The sequence below is a fragment of the Amia ocellicauda genome, chromosome 6, assembly GCF_036373705.1.
Source record: "Amia ocellicauda isolate fAmiCal2 chromosome 6, fAmiCal2.hap1, whole genome shotgun sequence".
NCBI classification, from domain to species: domain Eukaryota; kingdom Metazoa; phylum Chordata; class Actinopteri; order Amiiformes; family Amiidae; genus Amia; species Amia ocellicauda.
In genome coordinates this window covers 33,030,396-33,053,166 of record NC_089855.1, presented here as the reverse complement: position 1 = coordinate 33,053,166, position 22,771 = coordinate 33,030,396, and the positions used below count along the sequence as shown (strand labels likewise).

At 38.1% G+C, this 22,771-nt stretch overlaps 1 protein-coding gene across 2 annotated transcripts; it reads right to left on the bottom strand.

The window, feature by feature from the left end:
• Positions 1 to 3,772: 3,772 nt before the first annotated feature.
• LOC136751388 (interleukin-18 receptor 1) lies at positions 3,773 to 22,451 on the bottom strand. 2 transcript variants are annotated; one of them, XM_066706967.1, is made up of 12 exons: positions 22,195 to 22,451; positions 20,722 to 21,131; positions 20,400 to 20,458; positions 19,630 to 19,873; positions 18,818 to 18,992; positions 17,197 to 17,344; positions 16,328 to 16,396; positions 16,003 to 16,126; positions 13,027 to 13,169; positions 12,532 to 12,684; positions 9,665 to 9,817; positions 3,773 to 7,478 (listed from the first exon to the last, which is right to left on the bottom strand). In XM_066706967.1, the coding sequence occupies exons 3-12, from the start codon at positions 20,431 to 20,433 to the stop codon at positions 7,117 to 7,119; spliced, it is 1,605 nt and encodes a 534-aa protein (XP_066563064.1). In that variant the 5' UTR covers positions 20,434 to 20,458; positions 20,722 to 21,131; positions 22,195 to 22,451; the 3' UTR covers positions 3,773 to 7,116. The 2 variants fall into 2 exon arrangements, with proteins under 2 accessions (XP_066563064.1, XP_066563065.1); XM_066706968.1 differs by lacking the exons at positions 20,722 to 21,131; positions 22,195 to 22,451 and having other exon boundaries at positions 19,788 to 19,873; positions 20,400 to 20,418.
• Between the last annotated feature and the right edge of the window lie 320 nt (positions 22,452 to 22,771).

Below are 22,771 nucleotides of genomic sequence, written 5' to 3'. Positions count from 1 at the left end.
CAGCAACTGCTCCACCACGGACGTGTCCATCGCTGTCCTTCCGTGCACCAGGTAGGGAGATCAGGGTAAGTCTGCCGCGGAGCTTCCCCACATCAGCCACCAAATGTGACAGCCGGACACAATGCACAGAGAGAGAGTCTCGGGTTTTGGCGGTGTCCGGCTTTATTGAGCTTCACAGGCTCGTTCAGGGGGATGGCCGCCAGATACACTTTGAGCATGGACGGGTCCAACAGCTCCTGTAGAAATTGCAATATGACCCCGATGGGGCAATGGGGTCTTGACCGCTGTCTTGGCACCAGGTGCTAATCGTCCGCCAGCGGTAGGAATACTGCGACCTTGTAGAGGGGGTTCTCGCCAACTGAATAGTGGCTACTACCGCGTCTGACAGACCCCAGGCAATCAGTCACTCCCTCTCAGGGGCCAGGCCCAGAGCTGGAGGAGGCCTAGATTGGGGTGCCAAAGCATGCCCTGCCCCTGGGACAACAAGTCCGTTCTCACTGGGAGCTGCCAAGGCTCTCCGTGGAGGAGGGCGATCAGGTCTGCAAACCAGAGCTGCGAGGCCACCAAGGGGCTATCAGCAGAACTGTCGCTCGTTCTCTCCTGACCTTTTCCAGGACCACTGGGAGAAGGGGGAATGATGGGAACGCGTAAAGGAGACAGCGCGGCCACATGTGGACTAGCGCGTCAATCCCTAGGGTTCCTGAGTGGTCATGGACAGAGAACCATAGTGGGCAGTATGTGGACTCTGCCAAGGCAAAGAGATCCACATCTGCTCTGCCAAACCGGCACCACAGTTGCTGTACCACAGATGGGTGGAGGCGCCATTCCGAGACTGGGGGGCCTCCCCGAGAGAGGAGGTCCGCCGCAATTTTGGCCAGGCCTGGGAGGTGAACTGCTCTGATGGAGCAGAAACGTGGCTGCGCCCACAGAAGCAGACAGCGCACTAGACTACAGTCTGCATGACCGGAGACCCCCTTTGCCTTTTGATATAGGCGACTACCGCTGTGTTGTCCGTCCAAACCAGCACATGTCTGTCCAGCAGGACCGGCAGGAAATGAGACAGTCCAAGGAGTACGGCTTGTAACTCCAGGACGTTGATATTGAAGGCCCGTGCTGGCTCCGTCCACCTGCCTCAGACTCCACGTCCGTCGCAGACTGCTCACCAACCCTGCTTGGAGGCGTCTTTCATCATAACTGCTCGGTGGTAGACTGGCCCCAGGGGCACACTGAGGGTTAAATTGTGAGGGCTCCACCACCAACGGAGCGCCTTCCAGCATGCCAGAGTAACTATGACCCGGAATGCTCGATCGCGGCAAGGATGCATCCTCAGAGACCTGAATCACCACTGCAGTGGCCTCAACTGAAGGAGGCCGAGGGGGAGGGTCTGTGATGCAGCCGTTAGGAGGCCCAGCAGCCTCTGGCAAACGGACACCCTGAGACAAGCTCTCAGTCGGAAGAGGGAGAGACACATGTGTATGGAGGCAACTCTCTCTGGTGCCATCGTGACGACCATGGCAACGGAATCGAGGCGCAGTCCAAGGAACTGTGCCTGCTGACTTGGAGTCAGGCGGCTCTTCTCTCAATTGGCATGAAGGTAGCCGGGCCTCGGATTTTACTGCCGCTGCTAGCACTCCTGCTGTGGAGGAAAAAGCCCTGTGGACAAAAAACCAACACAGCAAGCAGTCGGAATATATAAGGCACTATATAAGCACGACTATTATTTTTAAAGTGTACTATTTGTGGCCGAAACTGAAACCAAAGTGCACTGGAGCCCCGGAGCACAGACGGAACAGAGTCGGGTTAGCTATCAATAATAATAACTAAACAATACAAATAGACACAGAAGTAAACGGTGGTGATAGCACAGCTATGAAGCCAACCAATCGAAAGTAATAATAATTATTGTAAACAATAATAACAAGGTCTAATGCACAGACAAGACACAGAGAGCTCACGTTCTAGGTCCAGGCGAAGTGGCAAAAGAGGACGAACCTGCACTGATGTCACGTTTTATGGATCAGGATGTGGGAAGGGACCTGTTCTGAGTGACGAGCGCAGGGGCCAATGGCAGCTTTCATAGAGTGATGTTTCAATCAGGTTCCTACGGCAGTGTGCAGAAACCCCTCCCCATTGGGTAGTGCTTCTGACTTGAAAGATAATAACACCACAGTCTGCACACATTTTTTGAGAGAACAATTCAATCATTACTGTAAACTGACTGGTTACAACCATGGTGTAGAATTAATATAATGCATTTATTTAAAATACAGAATGCAACACAAAAAGGCAATTCTTGCACTTTTACTTCTAAAATAAACCATTAATCTGTACATTGTTTTCCCTTCCCTTTCAATGGATATCCAGGAAGGATATATTAAAGCTTTGTTTTGTGACCCCACAATGATCCTAATGGAGTAACTAAGGGAAAGGTTGTTTTGAGTTCTCATCGCACTGTTAGAGGATATCCTTTTTATTATTATTATTTTTATTTATTGGCAGACACCCTTATCCGGGGCGACTTACAACATAAATTACAACATGTTAGAGGATATCCTTTTTATTATTATTATTTTTATTTCTTGGCAGACACCCTTATCCAGGGCTACTTACAACATAAATTACAACATATCCTTTGTCGTCTTCTTAATTTCAACACCAGGTTTGTTAAGGAAGGGAAGAAACAAAAACTTGACCTATGTACTCAGAATTAATCTTTCTCAGAGTACTGCCTCTGTATGGCCAGTTGCATGAAACCATTTACGTGAAGTATCCCACTAGTTTTCTCCTTAAGCTTTTCCTTTGACAGTGTTGCAAAATGTACCTGAACATATTGAACACTACTTAAAGAAAAACACACTGCATTTAATATTTACAATGTTGTAATACTTACTGGTCAGTGTGTAATACAACTGTGGTGTACAGTCTTTTACTGTGGCCTCACATTTAAAAACAAATTAAGTTGCTTTGTGAAGCTTTGAATTGCTGCTAATTAATGCACCTAGCTTGACTGCATCAACAGGAGTCAATGAATGGGCTCGTCTTTCTCAAGGTCCACTCTCTCTCTGATCCTTCTAATTATGAACATTTGGTTTCTCAGGTGCCAGCGCTTTAGTGATCACTTAGTATGTGCTGTACAAGGCTTTTCTCCAATAATATTGGGAAATCATTGAGCTTGCATCTACCAATCCTGTACAATTAGTATCCATTTAGTTTAATGCATGTTGGTCTCCCGATATAAGCAACTGAGCTCAGGTTTGCCAGTTTGATCCCAGCTCAATGTGATCGGGAGAGCTCAGTGGTGGCGCACACTTTGCCTAGCATGGTCTAGGTGATGAACGGAGAAGCATTAGCACAATTGGCGATTCTATAAACTTAAGGGTGTTTGAAAATGTTTTAGAAAAATAGTTTAATCCATGTCAATGGTGGAGTTTCCATGTTCAATTGTCTTCTTGGGAAGTGATAATTTGCATTCGTGTGAGGAGAAATGTTTGAAATAATTGGTTTTGGGAACAGAAAAATGACCACACATAAGTTTAGTGTAGATTTCATTTACACTTGAAAATGGAAATAAATGCCCATTTTCACCTTGCATACCGTACTTGACGTTAAAATATTAACATGTTTCATAGGGTGTGCTTAGAGCTTCAGGTGACTTGAAACGAAGCTGAAATGTCCACAGTATCCCAGCTGAAACAACATACATGGCAGGAGATTTCCATAGTCCTATGTGTCCATGGGTTTTCACAGACGGTGATATGCAACACCTAGACAGTTTCACTAGATATTATTTTATTATCAATTGAAATTGATTTACAAATCTGTTTAAATGTGATTCACTGCTGACAACAATCCAGCCCACTAATGACATTTGAAAAAAACATTTGGGTAAAAGCAGTAACAAATGATTAAACAGCCAGTGACAGACATTTACATATCAATACTTTGGTGGTTTCAAAAGCTTAATTGCAATTCATTTGGACTTGTAGGCCACCGTGAACCTAATGTCTCTACATGGACCATATATTAACTGGGCTTCTATTTTCTGCCAAACCTTAGACTTTGAACTCTATGAATAGCTATTGCATATGAAACCTAACATTTCCCCATCATTGACATCAAATGGACAGGTAGCCATGGAAACCCAAAGAGGAATTAGGGCAATTATTTAGTTTTTTAAAGTATCTAGTACAATTTATATCTAGTACAAACTGCTTTCTAGTCTGTTGTTTCCTAGTAGTTTCTGACACTATTACCTCATCCAACCAGCTGGCTAATCTGCCTAACTTCATCCATAACAAAAGCCCTGGATTGTGCAATAGGATTGTGTTAATGCAAGAGACAAACTTTTTTAACCCAGATTTTCCTATACAACAGTCACTGTTGGTATATCTAGCGATTATTTTGAGTATTATTACTAGTAGTATTATTAGAAGGCCTAACTGTAAGGAACAGTGCAAAATGTGTTTCAGGCTTTATAACATAAGAGGATGCTGGGTTGAGAAATTGTGATTTCCTACACAATTCTAGGTCTTTATTGCCAAGATTTTTTGTTTTGTTAGGAAGCAACGATAGTCATTTTCAGCTCCTTGCATAATGTTCTTTCACCTTTTATTTATCTATTTGTTACTTTTTTGGGGGTTAACAAAATAGATCGACAGTTCAGGGAAAATGTAAGGATAAGGAAATGATTGCTGTATTCCCCCATCAATTGTCTGGATTCACATTTGCTGAACCACCAGCAGATTACAGAACAATGTTTCAGAAGATGGACAATATATTAGGCTATCATGCTATTAGTTAGAGACTTTGTAGTGTGAAAGAGATTATTGTCTGTATATAAGAAAATCTGAGTTAGAACAAATATTGCAGCCCGTTTCTCACTTCCAGTCATCTGGCAAAATCATTACAAGTTCTTGATAAGTGTTTACCCTGTTCATAAGACTGAAAGTAACATGATCAAGTAGAAGCAAGACCTTATGGCTGGAGTCACAAAGGAAACAACAGACAGTCACAGGAATCACAGAAAAGCCTTTATGATTTCTCAGTTACTGCAATAATTCAATAATTTCACATCTGCAGTTGGTAATATACAACATATTTTTTTGTAAATTAAATTCACTCTTACCAAACTTTCAGACGAGTGAATATATATATATATATATATATATATATATATATATATATATAAATAATTATTCCCCAAGATGCTTTGATACTCTTCAGTCAGGCCTCACACCATTGCCTGCAAGAAGTGACCCTCTTGGGGGACAGAACTGATAGATGCTGCAGCTTCAGTCACTAAATACAATTAATGTGTAAAAAAAGACATCTGCTTTTGAGGACTATTTTTTATTCACACATTCGGAGTCAAGTAAACCCTAAAGTGGGTCCAAAATGCTTTTTCCAGTTGAGGAAAATATCACTTTTAGTTTCACCACAATTAGCAAACTTGCCTGGCTCTGAATACGAATTTTACACAGCTTTGATTCCCAGCAGGAATATTACACTAGTATTCAACCTACAAGGACAGCTATCACAGTTTCAAAAAATATTAGTTTAAATGTCCTCATGTGCCCATAGTTTTTATAATATTACTAATAGATGTGTTTACTACTTATACTACTACTACTACTACTACTACTGTGTATACTATTTCTAATAATATCTGTGAAATACTGTAATATCTCATTGTTTATCATAAAAGTGTACAGCACTGTATAGTAAGGAACATTAAATAAACACCCTCATTATAAAGTCCTACTGTTTTCCTAATAAGTCATGTTCTGATTCTTCACTGCCATTTCCTGGGCCATTTTACATAGTGAAAGCTGACTTTACTCTACCTAAGGTATCAGGTTGGCCATTTCCATTCCTCAAGGGCCAGATTATTGCAGATCTTATTGGTACTTTTCAAATGGTACTTAGCAACTGTTTAAGACCTGGAATAAAGAGGTGATTGGACTTCTTATCATAACAGTGGTTTAATTAAGTAATTAAGATCCGAGGTGGAGGAATGAATATGTCAGAAGCACAAGTCACTATTAACATGATATTTCCAAATTGTCTCTGTCTCAAAGGATTATTCTAATCAAAGTAAAAAAATAAAATAAAATTGTGCTGAATCTCCAAAATGAACTACCTATCCGTAGTTTAGTATTTGTATATTTACGTAAAGAGAGAAAGGTGCTAACTGCATTTCCCCTGCATGGAACACTAATATAACCTACAGTAAATTTACAGTATAATCGTAAATCTAAAAAAACTGCTCACTTCTAAATCTTTTGTAATTCTTTTTGTATTACTTTAGTATAAATACATATTAATTTGGATTCATATGGTGTTTTTTTCTGACTTGTGTTACATAGTGTAATCATTGGTTACGATTTACAAGAGGTAAACTAGATCCATGTTACTGGTAAAATTTCACAGTGTATTAAAAATTCAGGCTCCAAACCTGTCTCTTCAAAAGCAAAAATAAAAATATACTAATTGAAACCGTCCAATACAAAACATTTGACTATATATTTTAAAATATATTTACAAGGCCACAGATACAATTGATAGACACAAAAAGACTATTATTACAAAAGTATTACAATAAATATCATCCAGTAAATTACATAAATAAGACAAACACTGTATATCTTAACCCTTTGGCTCAGTTAAATTGTGCCATATTAAATGGGCAATATCAACATAGGGATAATTATACTCAAGCAAAAAAACAGGCATAAAAGTTATATATGTCTGGTAGCAAGGATCACACAAATCATTTCCAATAATTCAGGTTACTGTGTATTTATTCTGCATTCTGCTGGATTAATTAATCCGGGTTTTAGTCTTGACTTTTAACTAAATTGACAGTGAACACCATTCAAGATGCACTACAGGCCTTTTTAAAGAGGACGGTTCTTACAGCAACAAACATGGACTATGGGAATAAATCAGGTGCAGTTAGCATCCTATTGAGATTTTGTTTGCTGCATTCATTTATTTGCTGCGTTGACTCCTGTTCCTTCCAAATTTTTCACATTTACAGAACTTGATGAAGTGTCTATTAAGCAATACTGCTGAAAGCTTTCACTTGGACAAATAAGAGAAAGCCTTCCAAGTGGTTTATGCAATGCTTTTTTGCTGCACTGAGAGCATTAATTCCTCCTCTGAGCTAGATAGCAGTTTCTTTGCTGGCATCATGTAGCGGAGTTTCTTCCAGAAAGGTGAGTGATAGTCTATGGATTTGCTGCCCTTCCACTTGACTATCTTGTTTGACTTTACAAGAAGCCTGAGTGACTCCTGCAGCAAGTCCATATCCGTGGCCGAGTCATATTCAATAAAGACGATTTGTATTTTCCTGTCCACCAGAGCGTTATGCAGACCTGTTACAAGCTCATACTGACTCTCGTCCCTGCAGTCTGTACTGGGTATCATTATCAGTCGCCTGCTCTTGTCAATGTACTCCAGCACTGTGTCGGCAAACGCTTGAAATCAGACAAAAACAAGGTAGGTGAGATTCTGGATGGATTAAAACTAAATTAAGACTAAAATCAATATGGGATACTAAATATAGATTTTGTGATACTAGAAAGTATACAAATTTCCAGTTTTCTAAGAAGGTAAATTATATTTATTTATAAACTCAAATGTACAATAATAATACCAACAATGAAACAGTGATAGTTTTGGTGGGAGCTACTAAAAACATATTTGTTGTCAAAAAGTCAGTTAATGTTCTACAAATGCATATTTGGGTGGATTTGGAGGGATTGAGAAGACTACTGGAGAGAGAAGCTTGAAGGTCTTATAATGTTTTTGAATGATTGGCTGTTCATATTAATTTTTAATTTTCATTTTCATAAAATCATTTGAATAATGTTTCCGTCCATCATTTTCAGGTGATCAGTATACATTGTGGGTACGTTTTTACCTCTTCCTTTCTAAGAAGTATGAGTTTATCAGGAAATGGTGTATTGGAAACAGGTTTGTGTATTTGAACCACAGGAATATACAGTGAGGGAAAAAAGTATTTGATCTCCTGCTGATTTTGTACGTTTGCCCACTGACAAAGAAACGATCAGTCTATAATTTTAATGGTAGGTGTATTTTAACAGTGAGAGACAGAATAACAACAAAAAAATCCAGAAAAACGCATTTCAAAAAAGTTATAAATTGATTTGCATGTTAATGAGGGAAATAAGTATTTGATCCCCTATCAATCAGCAAGATTTCTGGCTCCCAGGTGTCTTTTATACAGGTAACAAACTGAGATTAGGAGCACTCTCTTAAAGGGAGTGCTCCTAATCTCAGCTCGTTACCTGTATAAAAGACACCTGTCCACAGAAGCAATCAATCAATCAGATTCCAAACTCTCCACCATGGCCAAGACCAAAGAGCTGTCCAAGGATGTCAGGGACAAGATTGTAAACCTACACAAGGCTGGAATGGGCTACAAGACCATCGCCAAGCAGCTTGGTGAGAAGGTGACAACAGTTGGTGCAATTATTCGCAAATGGAAGAAACACAAAGTAACTGTCAGTCTCCCTCGGTCTGGGGCTCCATGCAACATCTCACCTCGTGGAGTTTCAATGATCATGAGAACGGTGAGGAATCAGCCCAGAACTACATGGGAGGATCTTGTTAATGATCTCAAGGCAGCTGGGACCATAGTCACCAAGAAAACAATTGGTAACACACTACGCCGTGAAGGACTGAAATCCTGCAGCGCCCGCAAGGTCCCCCTGCTCAAGAAAGCACATGTACAGGCCCGTCTGAAGTTTGCCAGTGAACATCTGAATGATTCAGAGGAGAACTGGGTGAAAGTGTTGTGGTCAGATGAGACCAAAATCAAGCTCTTTGGCATCAACTCAACTAGCCGTGTTTGGAGGAAAAGGAATGACCCCAAGAACACCATCCCCACCATCAAACATGGAGGTGGAAACATTATGCTTTGGGGGTGTTTTTCTGCTAAGGGGACAGGACAACTGCACCGCATCAAAGGGACGATGGACGGGGCCATGTACCGTCAAATCTTGGGTGAGAACCTCCTTCCCTCAGCCAGGGCATTGAAAATGGGTCGTGGATGGGTATTCCAGCATGACAATGACCCAAAAGTCACAGCCAAGGCAACAAAGGAGTGGCTCAAGAAGAAGCACATTAAGGTCCTGGAGTGGCCTAGCCAGTCTCCAGACCTTAATCCCATAGAAAATCTGTGGAGGGAGCTGAAGGTTTGAATTGCCAAACGTCAGCCTTGAAATCTTAATGACTTGGAGAGGATCTGCAAAGAGGAGTGGGACAAATCCCTCCTGAGATGTGTGCAAACCTGGTGGCCAACTACAAGAAACGTCTGACCTCTGTGATTGCCAACAAGGGTTTTGCCACCAAGTACTAAGTCGAAGGGGTCAAATACTTATTTCCCTCATTAACATGCAAATCAATTTATAACTTCTGAAATGCATTTTTCTGGATTTTGTTGTTGTTATTCTGTCTCACACTGTTAAAATACACCTACCATTAAAATTATAGACTGATCATTTCTTTGTCAGTGGGCAAACGTACAAAATCGGCAGGGGATCAAATACTTTTTTCCCCCACTGTATATATATATATATATATATGCTCCATATCTGCAATCACTTTACATGAAAAGCTAAACCACAAATGGCCTCACCTCCTCCTGGAAGAACATCACGGTCAAAAAGACAAAGTTGATAACCGTAGTGGCTCTCCAGCGTGTTTAGTATGATCTCCCTTTCTTCATTATCAATTTGCGTTGTACTGCTGGTCTTATAATATATGACATAGGCATCGTATACCTTTCCATCTGAAAGAGGAATATAGGTTACTTTGGTGGGGATAACAGAGAGATGCTGATTTCATACTTACATGCAATGTTGGTCCATCATTTTACACCCTGCCTCTCACCTAATGAGAGCCAGCCTCATGCCTATAGCCTTCTCACAATCACATTACTGAGGGGCAGTGATGCATCCAGACAGAATCATAAAGACAAAAGTGCCCATTCTTCCAGAAAGTACCGAAAACATCATCACATTTGACCTTATGACCCCAAGCACAGATACAACCATTCTCATCATACAGCCCTTTGGGAAAACACCCTCTATTCTTCTCATTCTTATAATTATTACTTATCCATATTATTATCATTATTTAAGATGAAGAAAGATATTCTAATCTAAACCTCTGTTGCATCTTCATTTTTGACTCCTAAGATCATGTCCCATGACACTTTCAGAACTTACAGGAAGGGCAAGTCTTGAAAGTCTCTCAAAGTGACAAGTACATTACATGTATAGATGGTTTAAATATGCCCTCCACAATATAAATCGATGCAAAACAGTCACCTCAAATTCAGTCACTTGGGGATTCAGAAGTAAGTGAAGGTATTTGGCATAGTGTTTGTGCTCATGGAAGTGTGCCTGATACTTGACTATAGTATACCATATAAGAAAACAACATTAAAATGAATGGTAGAGTATGGAGAGTATTTAAAGAGAACCATAATACAGACCACTGAAAAGTGCCAAATTACTTTCCAAATGGACTGTGGTGTAATATCATAAGGAACTGGGTGTTAGTTGGGATGTGTATTGGATGTTTAAGCATGTTTAATGCTGTTGAGATGTTGAGAGTGTTGTGTAGCTGAGGGGTGAGAGTGGAACAGGACTCATTAGTGTGTATGCAAAATTTGTCTGTTGCTGTTATGTCATTTTCCCTAGACCAGAGATGTCTGATCCTGGAGGTTCTGCATTGTCTTTGAGTCTTCATTCCAAATGGAGGCTTCAGTGAAGGGCTATTCTATGATTTTGTCAATGGTGGTGGGGGAAAGATTATCAATTATATTAGTGGAAAAAATAGGGTCTCCTTAATATGCAAATAGAAAGAAAGAAAATGCCTGATTGGACAGAATGGGGACACATCCCAAAATAAATCATTGGAATGCATTTTTAACACTGTACATTAATTATCCCCCTTTTAACATGTTATCTAAATGTACTTCCCCATTTATAATTAGTTAAGTCAAACGTTTATAGTATAGGGTTACTACATCTGAACTTTCAAAAGTTGGGTTGTGCAAAGTGCAAAAATGCTTTACCAAGAAAAAAAATTTTTTATAACTTATATTAATAACAAAAACAATAAATAACAAACTATTAGTATGATTTTTCAAACAAATTATTTGCATGATTGTTTTTTGTTAATAAATGAATATATATAAAACTATTAACATTGCAAAAACAAAACATGATTATATAAAATACACATTAACACTTGTAAAATAGCACAAATATAAAACTATGAATAAACAGTAACAACTAAACATGATTTCTTTGAGGTTGAGTCTGTCCCCACACCTGTCACTGCTGTCGCCGTTTCTTCAAAGAAAATGTCTAAAACATCCTGTTAATTTTCTTTAAAAAATTGCCCTCCGCAATCACATATTGTTGCTGCCATGTCAAAATCTACCTTCTCATTCACACACTCCATGTCTCAAACTATGTAACTTTTTTTCTGTTGTCAATTGTTAACACCCCACTGAAAAAAAAACCTTCCTGATTGGTTGTTGATGTCAGTAATTAAATAAGTAATTAAATTCTAGCGCTGCAGGAGCAGAAGGGTTAAACACGTACACCAGGAATTGTAGTTCAGTGTTTGAAAGGGACAAGCAAGGCAAATCCCAGCCATTTAAAAATATTTATAAAATCCAGCTGGACAGAGATTAAAGAACCGAAAAAGAGAAAAAACAGATGTATGGTAGTCCTAAACTACTGTAGCTTAGCTGTCACCATTCTTCAAATCGTCAATGTCTTAGCAGAAATAAAATTTAGCAGAGCAATTGTATTTAAAATTGATCAACTTATCATAAACTGTCTTCTTGTCTTGAATATATTATGTAGTCTGGCTGTGGCTGTGCACATGCAGACTGGAGAGCAGAGTGGAACAACAGCAACATGGGTGTGTTAAATTCATGGATTCTTGCAGGGCGGTATACACACAAAAAGATCTTTGTTAAAAGAAACTAACTTACCCCATTGTCCAGAATACGGACTTGGGAAACGGTCAATTGATTGAAATAAAATATTTGAGTGACACCAGGGGAGGGCACTCTGGGGGCAAATCAGATTTCAGCAGGGGCCAGTGCCCACCTCCTGTCTCCACTCCTGAACCTAGTTAATTAACCTTCTTAGCACTGTTTAAAGGTTTTGTGCAGTCAATTATGATTCTTTTGATTCAATTTGCCACTGCCTCTGAAAGAATCCCAAGCCTTCGGAGAACTATTACATGTTAAATTAATTAGGTTAACAGACCAATTCATGGCTGGATGACTGGATCTTGTGGATCAAGCACTTGGACACATGCCTGAGAAAGTGGTTTGAATCCAGTGTCTGACCACAATACCAGAAATCAGTAAACCGTAACAATGCATGTTAACAACATGGAGGGATTGGAATTGGGATAATTTGTGGAGGACACTTACACTGGTTAAGCAAATTAAATAAAGTTGCATTGTCTTACCGCCAACAGTGTCATCTTTGCCAGTAAGATCTCTGTATAATAGGATGATGTTGATCTTTAGCTTTACGTAAACCACAACAACAATGAGAACGGTCCCTGCAAAAATGCCCAATATCACAGACCACAGAAAAATGGGCTTCACATGAGGCATCTCTGGAAAAACAAATTGGCAGGGGATGAGACAAGACGACTATACATTTCATAAGACTATGATTGTGATTAAATCAAAAGTATGACCCACTGAGGTATTAGTCCCAGCCCATGTCAAGACTGGGTTCTATGATCACAGGCCAAGATCCTCTCAATTAATAATGTAATTAATGTAAAAACCTTATTATAACCAATCTTTGATGTTATACCCTGATGTACTCTGTAATTCAAGAGTTACCAAAGTTTTAAAAAACAATGATATGTGTATTTGTTATACCCACTTCAGATCTCTTTGTTGCAGACACTGATATGATTAAAATGAACAATAGTGGATTAAAATCTTACCTTTAACTTTTAAGGTTATAGATACATTTGTATTTCTAAATTCAGAATCCAGTTTGCAGATGTGTTTGGTCTTTAGGTCCTCTTCAGTAACATACTGGTATATTATGGTTGACTGAATGAATTGTTTCCCATTAGATTGATAACTGCAACCAGAATATTGTAGGAAGGGAACAGTAAGTACTGTTTTATTACATGTTTTCAAATACAAAAGAAAAACACTGTAATAACTTAATTCAGAAATGTATTCCATATTTATTCACATGATCTTGGTTTAAAACAAAAAAATACATGTACATATTATGTTGTTTTAATTATTATTCTGCATATGTCTATGTTTTGCAAGTAGAATAACAGAAGATTTCACATATTCACATGTAGTCAATTTAGGCCAAAACACAAATGCATTAGGATATTGTGGAAAAATATTTATAGGCCTAAGTGTCATTGAATGAGTCTTTTGATCCTGCATGCAGGAACATTCAATACATTTTGTTTGAAATTAAAACTTAAAAAAAAAAAAAACATATTTTTCAGTTTTGCAGGCAAATAATTTGTAAGCTATGTTACCTATTTTCTATTCGAACTATTCCACCATTAAAAAAAAAAAACAAGATTAGGCGCATAGGATTCAGTATTAGCAGACGACCTTCCCTAGAGAGACATACAGTTTACAGAAGTGTTTCAATAAACATAATACAGTACGAGCAATAATACACAACATGGAACTTCAGCCTAATTTAGGGTTAAATTAACTTAAAGCAAGCGCAAACTACAGTGCATGATTTGATTTGGGGGTTGTTCATATTAGGGTAAAATACAGCAAAAGCATAATTACCTAGAGTAGACATCCAATTACCTAATTGTACCTAAAACTAGATTAGGCTAACTTGTTTAAAGCTTGACACGTAGGCTGATTATTTGTATTTTTCCAATCAACTGTAGAATATAATGATCTACGAGTATACATCACAATTAAGAAGGCAAAAGTTTGAAGGTTTGTTTACACACAAACAAGAATATACTTTATACAGCTCTGGAAAAAAGAGACCACTGCAATTTTTCAACATGCATGGTAGCCATTCCATTCCAGTGTCTGTTGAATTCCAGTACAGGCATACCTCATTCTACTGAATGAGATACTGGTTAGGTAATCACCTGAACCAAATCTTATTTAACGAGGAAAAGTATTAAAACCACTGCTGTGGTCATCACTATCCTCTTGCAAAGGACCAGCTGGATGGCAAAAACAGTGCTAGTAGTACCTCAAAAGTAACTGGAATCAAAAAATAATATTGACTATGCCAAAAGAGTTGAAAAGGAAAGTTTTGAGTGAGGAAAAGTGTTCAATTCTGGCTTTACTGGAAGAGGTATACAGTGAGCATCGGGTTGCTTCCATTCTTAAAATTTCAAAGACAGCGGTTCATAAGAACAAGGTCAAGCTGCAGACATTGGGGACAACAAAGCTACAGACCGGCAGAGGGTGAAAACGACTCTCCACTGACCGGGATGACCGCCAACTCATTCGAATGTCACTGAACAACCATACAATGACATCTAGTGACCAATAAAAAGAAAGGCAAACGGCAGCTGGGGTGAAGTGCACGGCGAGGACGCTTCAAAACAGGCTCCTAGGGGCAGGGCTGAAGTCGTGCAAAGCTAGAACAAAGCCCTTCATCAATGAGAAGCAAAGAAGAGCAAGGCTGAGGTTTGCAAAAGCCCATAAGGATTGGACTGTAGAGGACTGGAGTAAAATCATCTTCTCTGATTAGTCAAATTTTCAGCTTTGCCCAATACCTGGTCGTCTAATGGCTAGACGGAGACCTGGAGAGGCCTACAAGTCACAGTGTCTTGCACCCACTGTGAAATTTGGTGGAGGATCGGTGATGATCTGGGGGTGCTTCAGCAAGGCTGGAATCGGGCAGATGTCTTTGTGAAGGACGCATGAATCAAGCCATGTACAAGGTTGTGCTGGAAGAAAATTTGCTTCCTTCTGTTCTGACAATGTTCCCCAACTCTGAGGATTTCTTTTTCCAACAGGACGATGCTCCATGCCACACAGCCAGGTCAATCAAGGTTTAGATGGAGGACCACCAGATCAAGACCCTGTCATGGCCAGCCCAACCTCCAGACCTGAACCCCATTGAAAACCTCTGGAATGTGATCAAGAGGAAGATGGATGGTTACAAGCCATCAAACAGAGCCAAACTGCTTGAATTTTTGCCCCAGGAGTGGCATAAAGTCACCCAACATCAATGTGGAGAGACTGATGGAGAGCATGCCAAGACACATGAAAGCCGTGATAGAAAATCAGGGTTATTCCACCAAATATTGATTTCTGAACTCTTCCTAAATTAAAACATTAGTATTGTGTCCTTTAAAAATGAATATGAACTTATTTTCTTTGCATTATTCGAGGTCTGACAACACTGCATCTTTATTGTTATTTTGACCAGTTGTCATTCTCTGCACATAAATGCTCTAAATTACAATATTTTTATTTGGAATGTGGGAGAAATGCTGTCAGTAGTTTATAGAATAAACAAAAAAATTAAATTAAAAAAAAAAAAAACATTTTACCCAAACACATACCTATAAATACTAAAACCAGAGAAACTGATAATTTTGCAGTGGTCTCTTATTTTTTTCCAGAGCTGTATATAAGATGACCTTGTAAAGCACTTTGAAAATATGCCTAAACGAATTAAAAAGGCTTATTTTAATGAAGAAAGTATAACACAAGGCAACTTTAGTGAATATTGAATGTGCTGCTGTCAGGAAATTCATACTATACATGTTTACATATCTGAGGAAAACATTTTTTTTTTTAAGTTTGGATTGCATAAAAAAAAGGAAAAAAATATGTTCTACTTACAGGCATTTTCAACAAAAGTCTATAAAAGCTTTGATCATGTGTACATTATTTACATGTTTGTATATTCTCTGATCATTTACCAAAAAAAAAAAAAAAATGCTTACCTTGAATCATTCAAAGAGACACGCTCATCTTTATTGAAAAAATTTGATCCGTTTAACCAGTAAAGATCAAGTAAATCTGATGCTGCATAGAACTCTGCTGTGCAGACTATCACTCTCCTTTTCCCTAAACAGCAAGTATTTTTTTTCAGGTCAAGTTTACACACCCCATCTTAACAGTGTTCAATAAACAAACATAGCTTCATTTTCATGCAATTGTTATACTCTATTGAGCGAAAGTGAGAGTGCAGAGTTGTCTACTCCCAAAATTTGATTTATGAATTTCAATGAATAAAGGTTTTGGATTCAATTATTTTTAGGCACTTACCTAGTTCGACTTCCAATATTTCATTGTATGTAGGGGAAAGAATCTTTGGTTCCAGAGTCACCTCATTCTCTAAAATAGACAAATAGGCTTTTGGTTTACTTGCATTGAATATGTAAGGAACATTATTAATTGAATATAACATGTATTTTGTGTTTCAAATGCTTTGTAAGGAATTATTTAAATAATTATCTCTTTGATCTGTGAAGACCATGGTTGTCTATGATCATAAAGAGCATAGACATTTGGTGAGGTATTAAGGCTGTGGTAAGGCTGTACTAAACAGCTCCATAGATAAATATATAAAGATAGGTTAGTTATAACTGTTGAAAGATTAAAGATAATTGAGGCCAGAGACTTGCTTGCAAATAAGATGTGTGTTTGTTTCTATGTGTAGAAGTAATGTATTAAAGGATTTCTATCAGAGATCTATGTAGAACTTGCAAGTATTGTATATTTATTTTGTGTTTCCAATAAATGGGAAAATTGTATTTTTGAGTCTGTTTCTGAGCCTGAAAAATCCTTACAAATATGTGAGGTACCTGAAGGGGATTCATATTGTGTTGATCAGTGAAGTGGCAATACCAACTAATCAAAGACTAGTTATTATTTAGATGTAGATGTAATCATATTTATTTTTCCCTTCTACCCTTATAATTTTGTCTGTGCACTTGTTAATTAACTAATCCTCCTAATGCATCCCATGTTGACAAAGATATCCAGAATATTTTGCACTGCAATCTATGACACCACGTCGCCTCAGGAGTTGCTGCAGTGTGGCAAACCAAATGCATTCTAAGTAACCATAATACATATAATATTACCAAAACAGATCTCAGAACAATCTCAGAATAACAACTATGCAACATTACCATTTACAACAAGATATGTTGTTTCAGACAAATTGTATTGTTTCCCCCCAAATTCATAAGTGTATATGCAAGTATATTTCCCAGCATCGCTTTTTGCAAGACTGTCAATGTGTACGTTTTCAGACTCTTCCTTATGTTGATTACAGTCCTGTAGAGAGAGTAACAAAATAATTATAGTATCCCACAAGCAAAAAGAAGAATTACTCCACAATAACTATATGGTGTTTTGAAAAGAAAAAGAAAAGCAAGAAATAAATATTTTAAACACTGCAATGTGTTCACATGTACATCTCACTGAAATGCAGTAATATTGAGATAAATTAGATAAATATTCATGAGATCAATATTTATTACATAAATACTGTGAGATATTTACAAATGTCTCCTTCAGATACAGACGGATGACAAATTAATGGAAAAACCAACATAAAGTGTCTCAGTAAGGTCTTGGGCACCACGAGCCACCAGAACAGCTTCAATGCTCTTGGCACAGATTCTATGAGTCTCTGGACTCTACTGGAGGGATGAATACCATTCTTCCAAAAGATATTCCCTCATTTGGGGTTTTGATGATGGTGGTGGAAAGCGCTGTCTAACATGTCGGTCCAAAATCTGCCATAGGTGTTTAACTGGGTTGAGATCTGGGGACTGTGAAGGCCATAGCATATGATTCACATCATTTTCATACTCATCAAACCATTCAGTGACCCCTCGTGCCCTGTGGATGGGGCATTGTCATCCTGGAAGAGACCACTCCCATCAGGATAGAAATGTTTCACCATAGGATAAAGGTGATCACTCAGAATAACTTTGTAATGATTTGCGGTGACCATTCCCTCTAAAGGGACAAGTGGACCCAAAGCATGCCAGGAAAATGCCCCCCACAGCATAACAGAGCCTCCGAACCCCCTCACTGTAGAGGTCAAGCAGTCAGGCCTGTACCGTTCTCTTGGTGTCGCCACACATGCACTCGACCACTTGTCAAGAACACTAGCCGGTTGAGCAGTCTTTGTGACTGAAGCTCCTGCTATTTATGCCCCAATAATGACCCCTCTTTCAAAGTCACTTAGATCCTCTGCTCTTGCCATCTTGATCCAAAAGTGAGGTCAACTGGGCCTGCTCAGCATTTTTATACATGCCACAGAGCATGATAGGATGTTAATTGCTTAATTGTATTATGCAGTACACCTGTTTGGAGGCATCTGCATTTGCTATGTTCCTCCACTCATTTATTCAGATTTTTCCTAAGCAGGACAACCTTATATGACAATATTAATGCCTTTCAGGTGGTGCAGCTAAAACATGGAATGCCTGGAGTTTGAATATGAATAAATGCTTACAATTTATATATTTGAAAAAAAATATAGATATAGTTTTATATGCAGGTCCTTCTTCGATAGCACAAGGGTTATCTTTTCCTTCTAATTGTATATTTACTTTCAGGATCACTGAAATCATGTGCTTTAAATGGATGTGATCTTCATAATATTGGCTTAGGTTTTATATACACTGCAAAACAGTTCTGAAACATTAAGAAAGAATGACAAATTACAGTTCTACACTGCCCCAAAAGATCACCTTTCATAAGGTATTTGAAAAAGTGTCAGTTACAATACTGTACCTTCACCCAGGTAATTGTTGGTGTAGAGAATGGAATGCAATCCTTCATTGAACGACACGGAGTAACAGATTTTCCAACATATTCATCTACTCTCCGGATATATTTTTCTGTGTAGCAGTCTCCTTTGTACACTGTTAAATTCACTTGATCCAAAAGCACGATACTGGTATCATTCCTGTAGAATAAAGTGTAAGCACCAGTTATATTTTAATCATAATAACAAAACACATAAAATGTCTGATGCACATTGTTGGAGAAACTGTAAAAACACAGCAGTATAAACTTAAATATTAAATATCTATCTATCACTATATTATAATATATAATTGCTCTTGGAATTTTGCAATTTTGAATAGTCTGTTTAATTTTTGTCATCTCTTTAGTTCAGTTGAATGAATTACATTTTGAACAGAAGAGGTAACTCTGAAAGTTCATTAATCATGTTTCAGTGGCATGTTCACTGTGGGATGATAAAGCTAAATGGACTGTAGTAAAAGTGGAAGATCAGTATAGAGCAGTGGTTTTCAAACTGGTCCTGGAGTACCCCCTGCCCTGCCCTAAGGTCTTAATTGCTTTATTTAATCCTTAATTGCCCTAACAAATCAATATACAATTTAATTAAGTAATTAAGACCTAGGTTGGAACAACAACCAGCAGGGCAGGGGGTACTCCAAGACCAGTTTGAAAACCCCTGGTATAGAGTAAAAGTGGACTTCCATCTTAAAACCAAGGTCCTAATGGGTTCTTCTGAGCATACTCCTTGCGAGTATCTACTACTGCACCTACATCTCAAACACAGAGCAGCTACATACCGAAGGCTGCACTGGTAAAGTCCAGTATCATATAATGTGACACCGAGCAGTATGAGATTTCTTCCCTCAAACATCACGTTTTGGCTCTCTGTCAGCTCCCTGAAGCCCAGTGTTGAGTTCACACTCCAGACGAGTGTCTCATTACTCAGCAGACTCACATGGGATCTACAGCTCAGAAGTACTAGCTCCCCTGCATGAGCAAACACCTTCTTGTTGTGGTTGGCAGGGCATTGGCAAGAGCATTCTGTCCCAAAACAGAAAACAATTTGGAGAACAAGACAAAAAGGGAAATATTTCTGGTATTTTTCTTTCAAGAAATAACACAACAAAGTGCTTCAATTCCATTCCTTTGCAAATCTCAAGAAACAGTCCAACCAGTATTACTGAAGAGCTTTAGAAGAGATTTTATGAGAACTCTTTAAATGAATGTAGACAAATTATTGTTAAATATACAATACACACTTAATAATTAACTTACACAATGTGAGAACAATGGGCCTTATGTTAATAACATACACTTACTAATTCACAGTGGCCATTTTCTATCAGAAAATTCAGGCACTATTAACTGTATATATATTCTGTGTTAAGTAATTGGTGAACCCTAATTCAAAGAGTTACAGATTTGTATCATGGAATCAGGTCATGATTTGTAGTTAAAAATACTATGATTCTGGGTTATCACCTCAACCACAATTAAATCAAAGTCTTCCTTACAATCACGCATATAGCCATCTAACAATCAGCGAGGTGTAAATGAGGACTGTTACCTTTAAAGATTAATATGATCAAGAACAGGAACATTGTCTTTGTCTTCCCTGATTATTGCCTTGAAATAAAAAAATTAAAAAGGAATTAGAAAACCTTCAAAAGTAGAAGCATGGCTCACTTTTAAATAATTTTTTCTAAAATAAAATAAAGTTCAAGAGCTGTAAAGAGTTTTACAACACATTCAATTGAAACTGAAAAACTGAAAATTATAGTTTGTTTTTATTATAATTGAAAACTATAACTATTGTTGACACACTTCAACCTGCAGCTACTCCTGATGGCTGGCCAGCTAGCCCAAGGCCCACAAAAAAGTTGCCATACTTTTGATGTTTCAGGAAGTACTTTCACCATATGATCGCAGGCAATGAACATTTCCGAATGGCCAAGCCAACCTTCCAAAGTTTGTTCCGAGAATACCAAGCCACCGTTCTCCAGTTTCAATCCAGAAAGCACAAAGCCATTGCGCTGTAAATGTTGGCCAGTTGTGCACAGTGCGCAAGGCCACCATTCACTGTTGTGTATATGCAGTGTGCTCTGCCATATGGGAGAGGATGGTGAGCAGCTACATCAAGTTGCCTGAGTAGCAGAGTAGGAGATGCACCACCAACCGCATCTCGTCGGAGATATGGAGGTGTGAAGCTGTGGTTCTCAGTGGTGATGCTGGGGCTCGTCAGACACGTTGCGTACTCTGTTAGCCCCAGAACGACACAACTTGTCATCAGCTAACGAATCTGAATTAATGAATGGGGAGAGAAAGATTCAAGAAAGACAAACCCATCATAACAAATTGCCTTGGCAGGAGATGACTCTGTGGCAGGTATTAGTATTGCATCATCATCATCATCATAAAAGCTAATCACAATAAAATAGTTAAACATTGACTTTTAATTAGACTATTATTATTATTATTATTATTATTATAGGCTATTGACATTAGTGTAGGCTACCAACACCCTGTAAAGAGGTTTTAAAATGATAGAATACACCTAATCCACGTACAGAGACAATAACTGCTTACAGTTAATATCCAACAACTTCTTAAAACCCTCACTTTTAGGAATTCAGCATGAATTTATAAAGAAAAACGCATCACCGAATGTTTCTTCTTTATTTAACATTTCTTCTCTGTTTACCCTCACCGGACATATATCTATATCGACGTATGAAAAATCCACCTAAAAACTTTTGGTCCATGTTTACGAAATTCAATCCACAATTTATTTATTTTTCGACATGACATTTATCGCAAAAAACAAAAAAAAAGACCGACTAATTTATTAACTCGTCTGCATGTGGAAGACTAAACATATTCCCATGTGAACAGTTGAAAACTGTCATCACTATATATGCACAAGAAATCCATGTAATATAGATATAGGCTAAAGATATATTACTAGGTTGCTTGCGCTGACTTAATTGTCACATTATTCACGTCAATACACGCAATACAGTAAAGACCATTTATCTTATTCATAGTTCACTTACATACGTTTTTTTTTTTTACTTCCAATCAGTCCGATATGAAGAGTGATAAAGACGTCCTTACTCCCACTGCTTACAGAATAAAAGTGCCTGCCTTTAATTCAAAAGTGCCTGATGCAAAGAAAGGTTTTCGTTTCGTTTCGCTACTAGGAGAAATTCCGTGGAAATTAGAACCTGTAGGCGTAATACACGTACTATTTAGTGCAATAATCATCATCATCATCATTATAATAATACAATTAAAATCTTAATTTTAACGGTGTGCATTTTTGCACTGGTGTTACAGTAAGGGATTATATATTGTCTACATACATTGAGTTTGAGAGCAGATCAACTCCAGGATAGAAGATATGATCTCATTTTCCCGTTGTGCAGATCAAGATGTGCCTCACATGTTTACATAACTTGTGAAACATAACCCTTTCTCCAAACAAATATGTCTGGAAGCAGATATCGAATGAATTTAATTCTCATAAATGTAAATCAACGAGAACTTACAGAAATAAATTGCTGTACAAATATGTGTAAAAGCTAAAACGAAAAAGGAAGTTGCCAGGGAGAAACGTGACTAATCATTATAACCCCTTTGGCAATAAGGCAGAATACAACCAGGAAGTTTCAAGAATGGTAAATAAACCAGCTAGTTGTGTAGACGACTATCTACATTATCATTATGAAATTAGCAAAATAGCATAATATTTTGTTAGACCTCTTAATAAAGAACACAAATCCAGTTAAGAATCAATGTTTTTGGCTGCTTTTCATAACATAACATTTCCTAGAATGGCCACATTGATAGCAAGGCAAATGTGCTTACTGATTTGTATTTAAAAATAACTGTCCTATTAATGTTAGAGTTACCAACCTCACTTCGACTTTTCAATCTGTT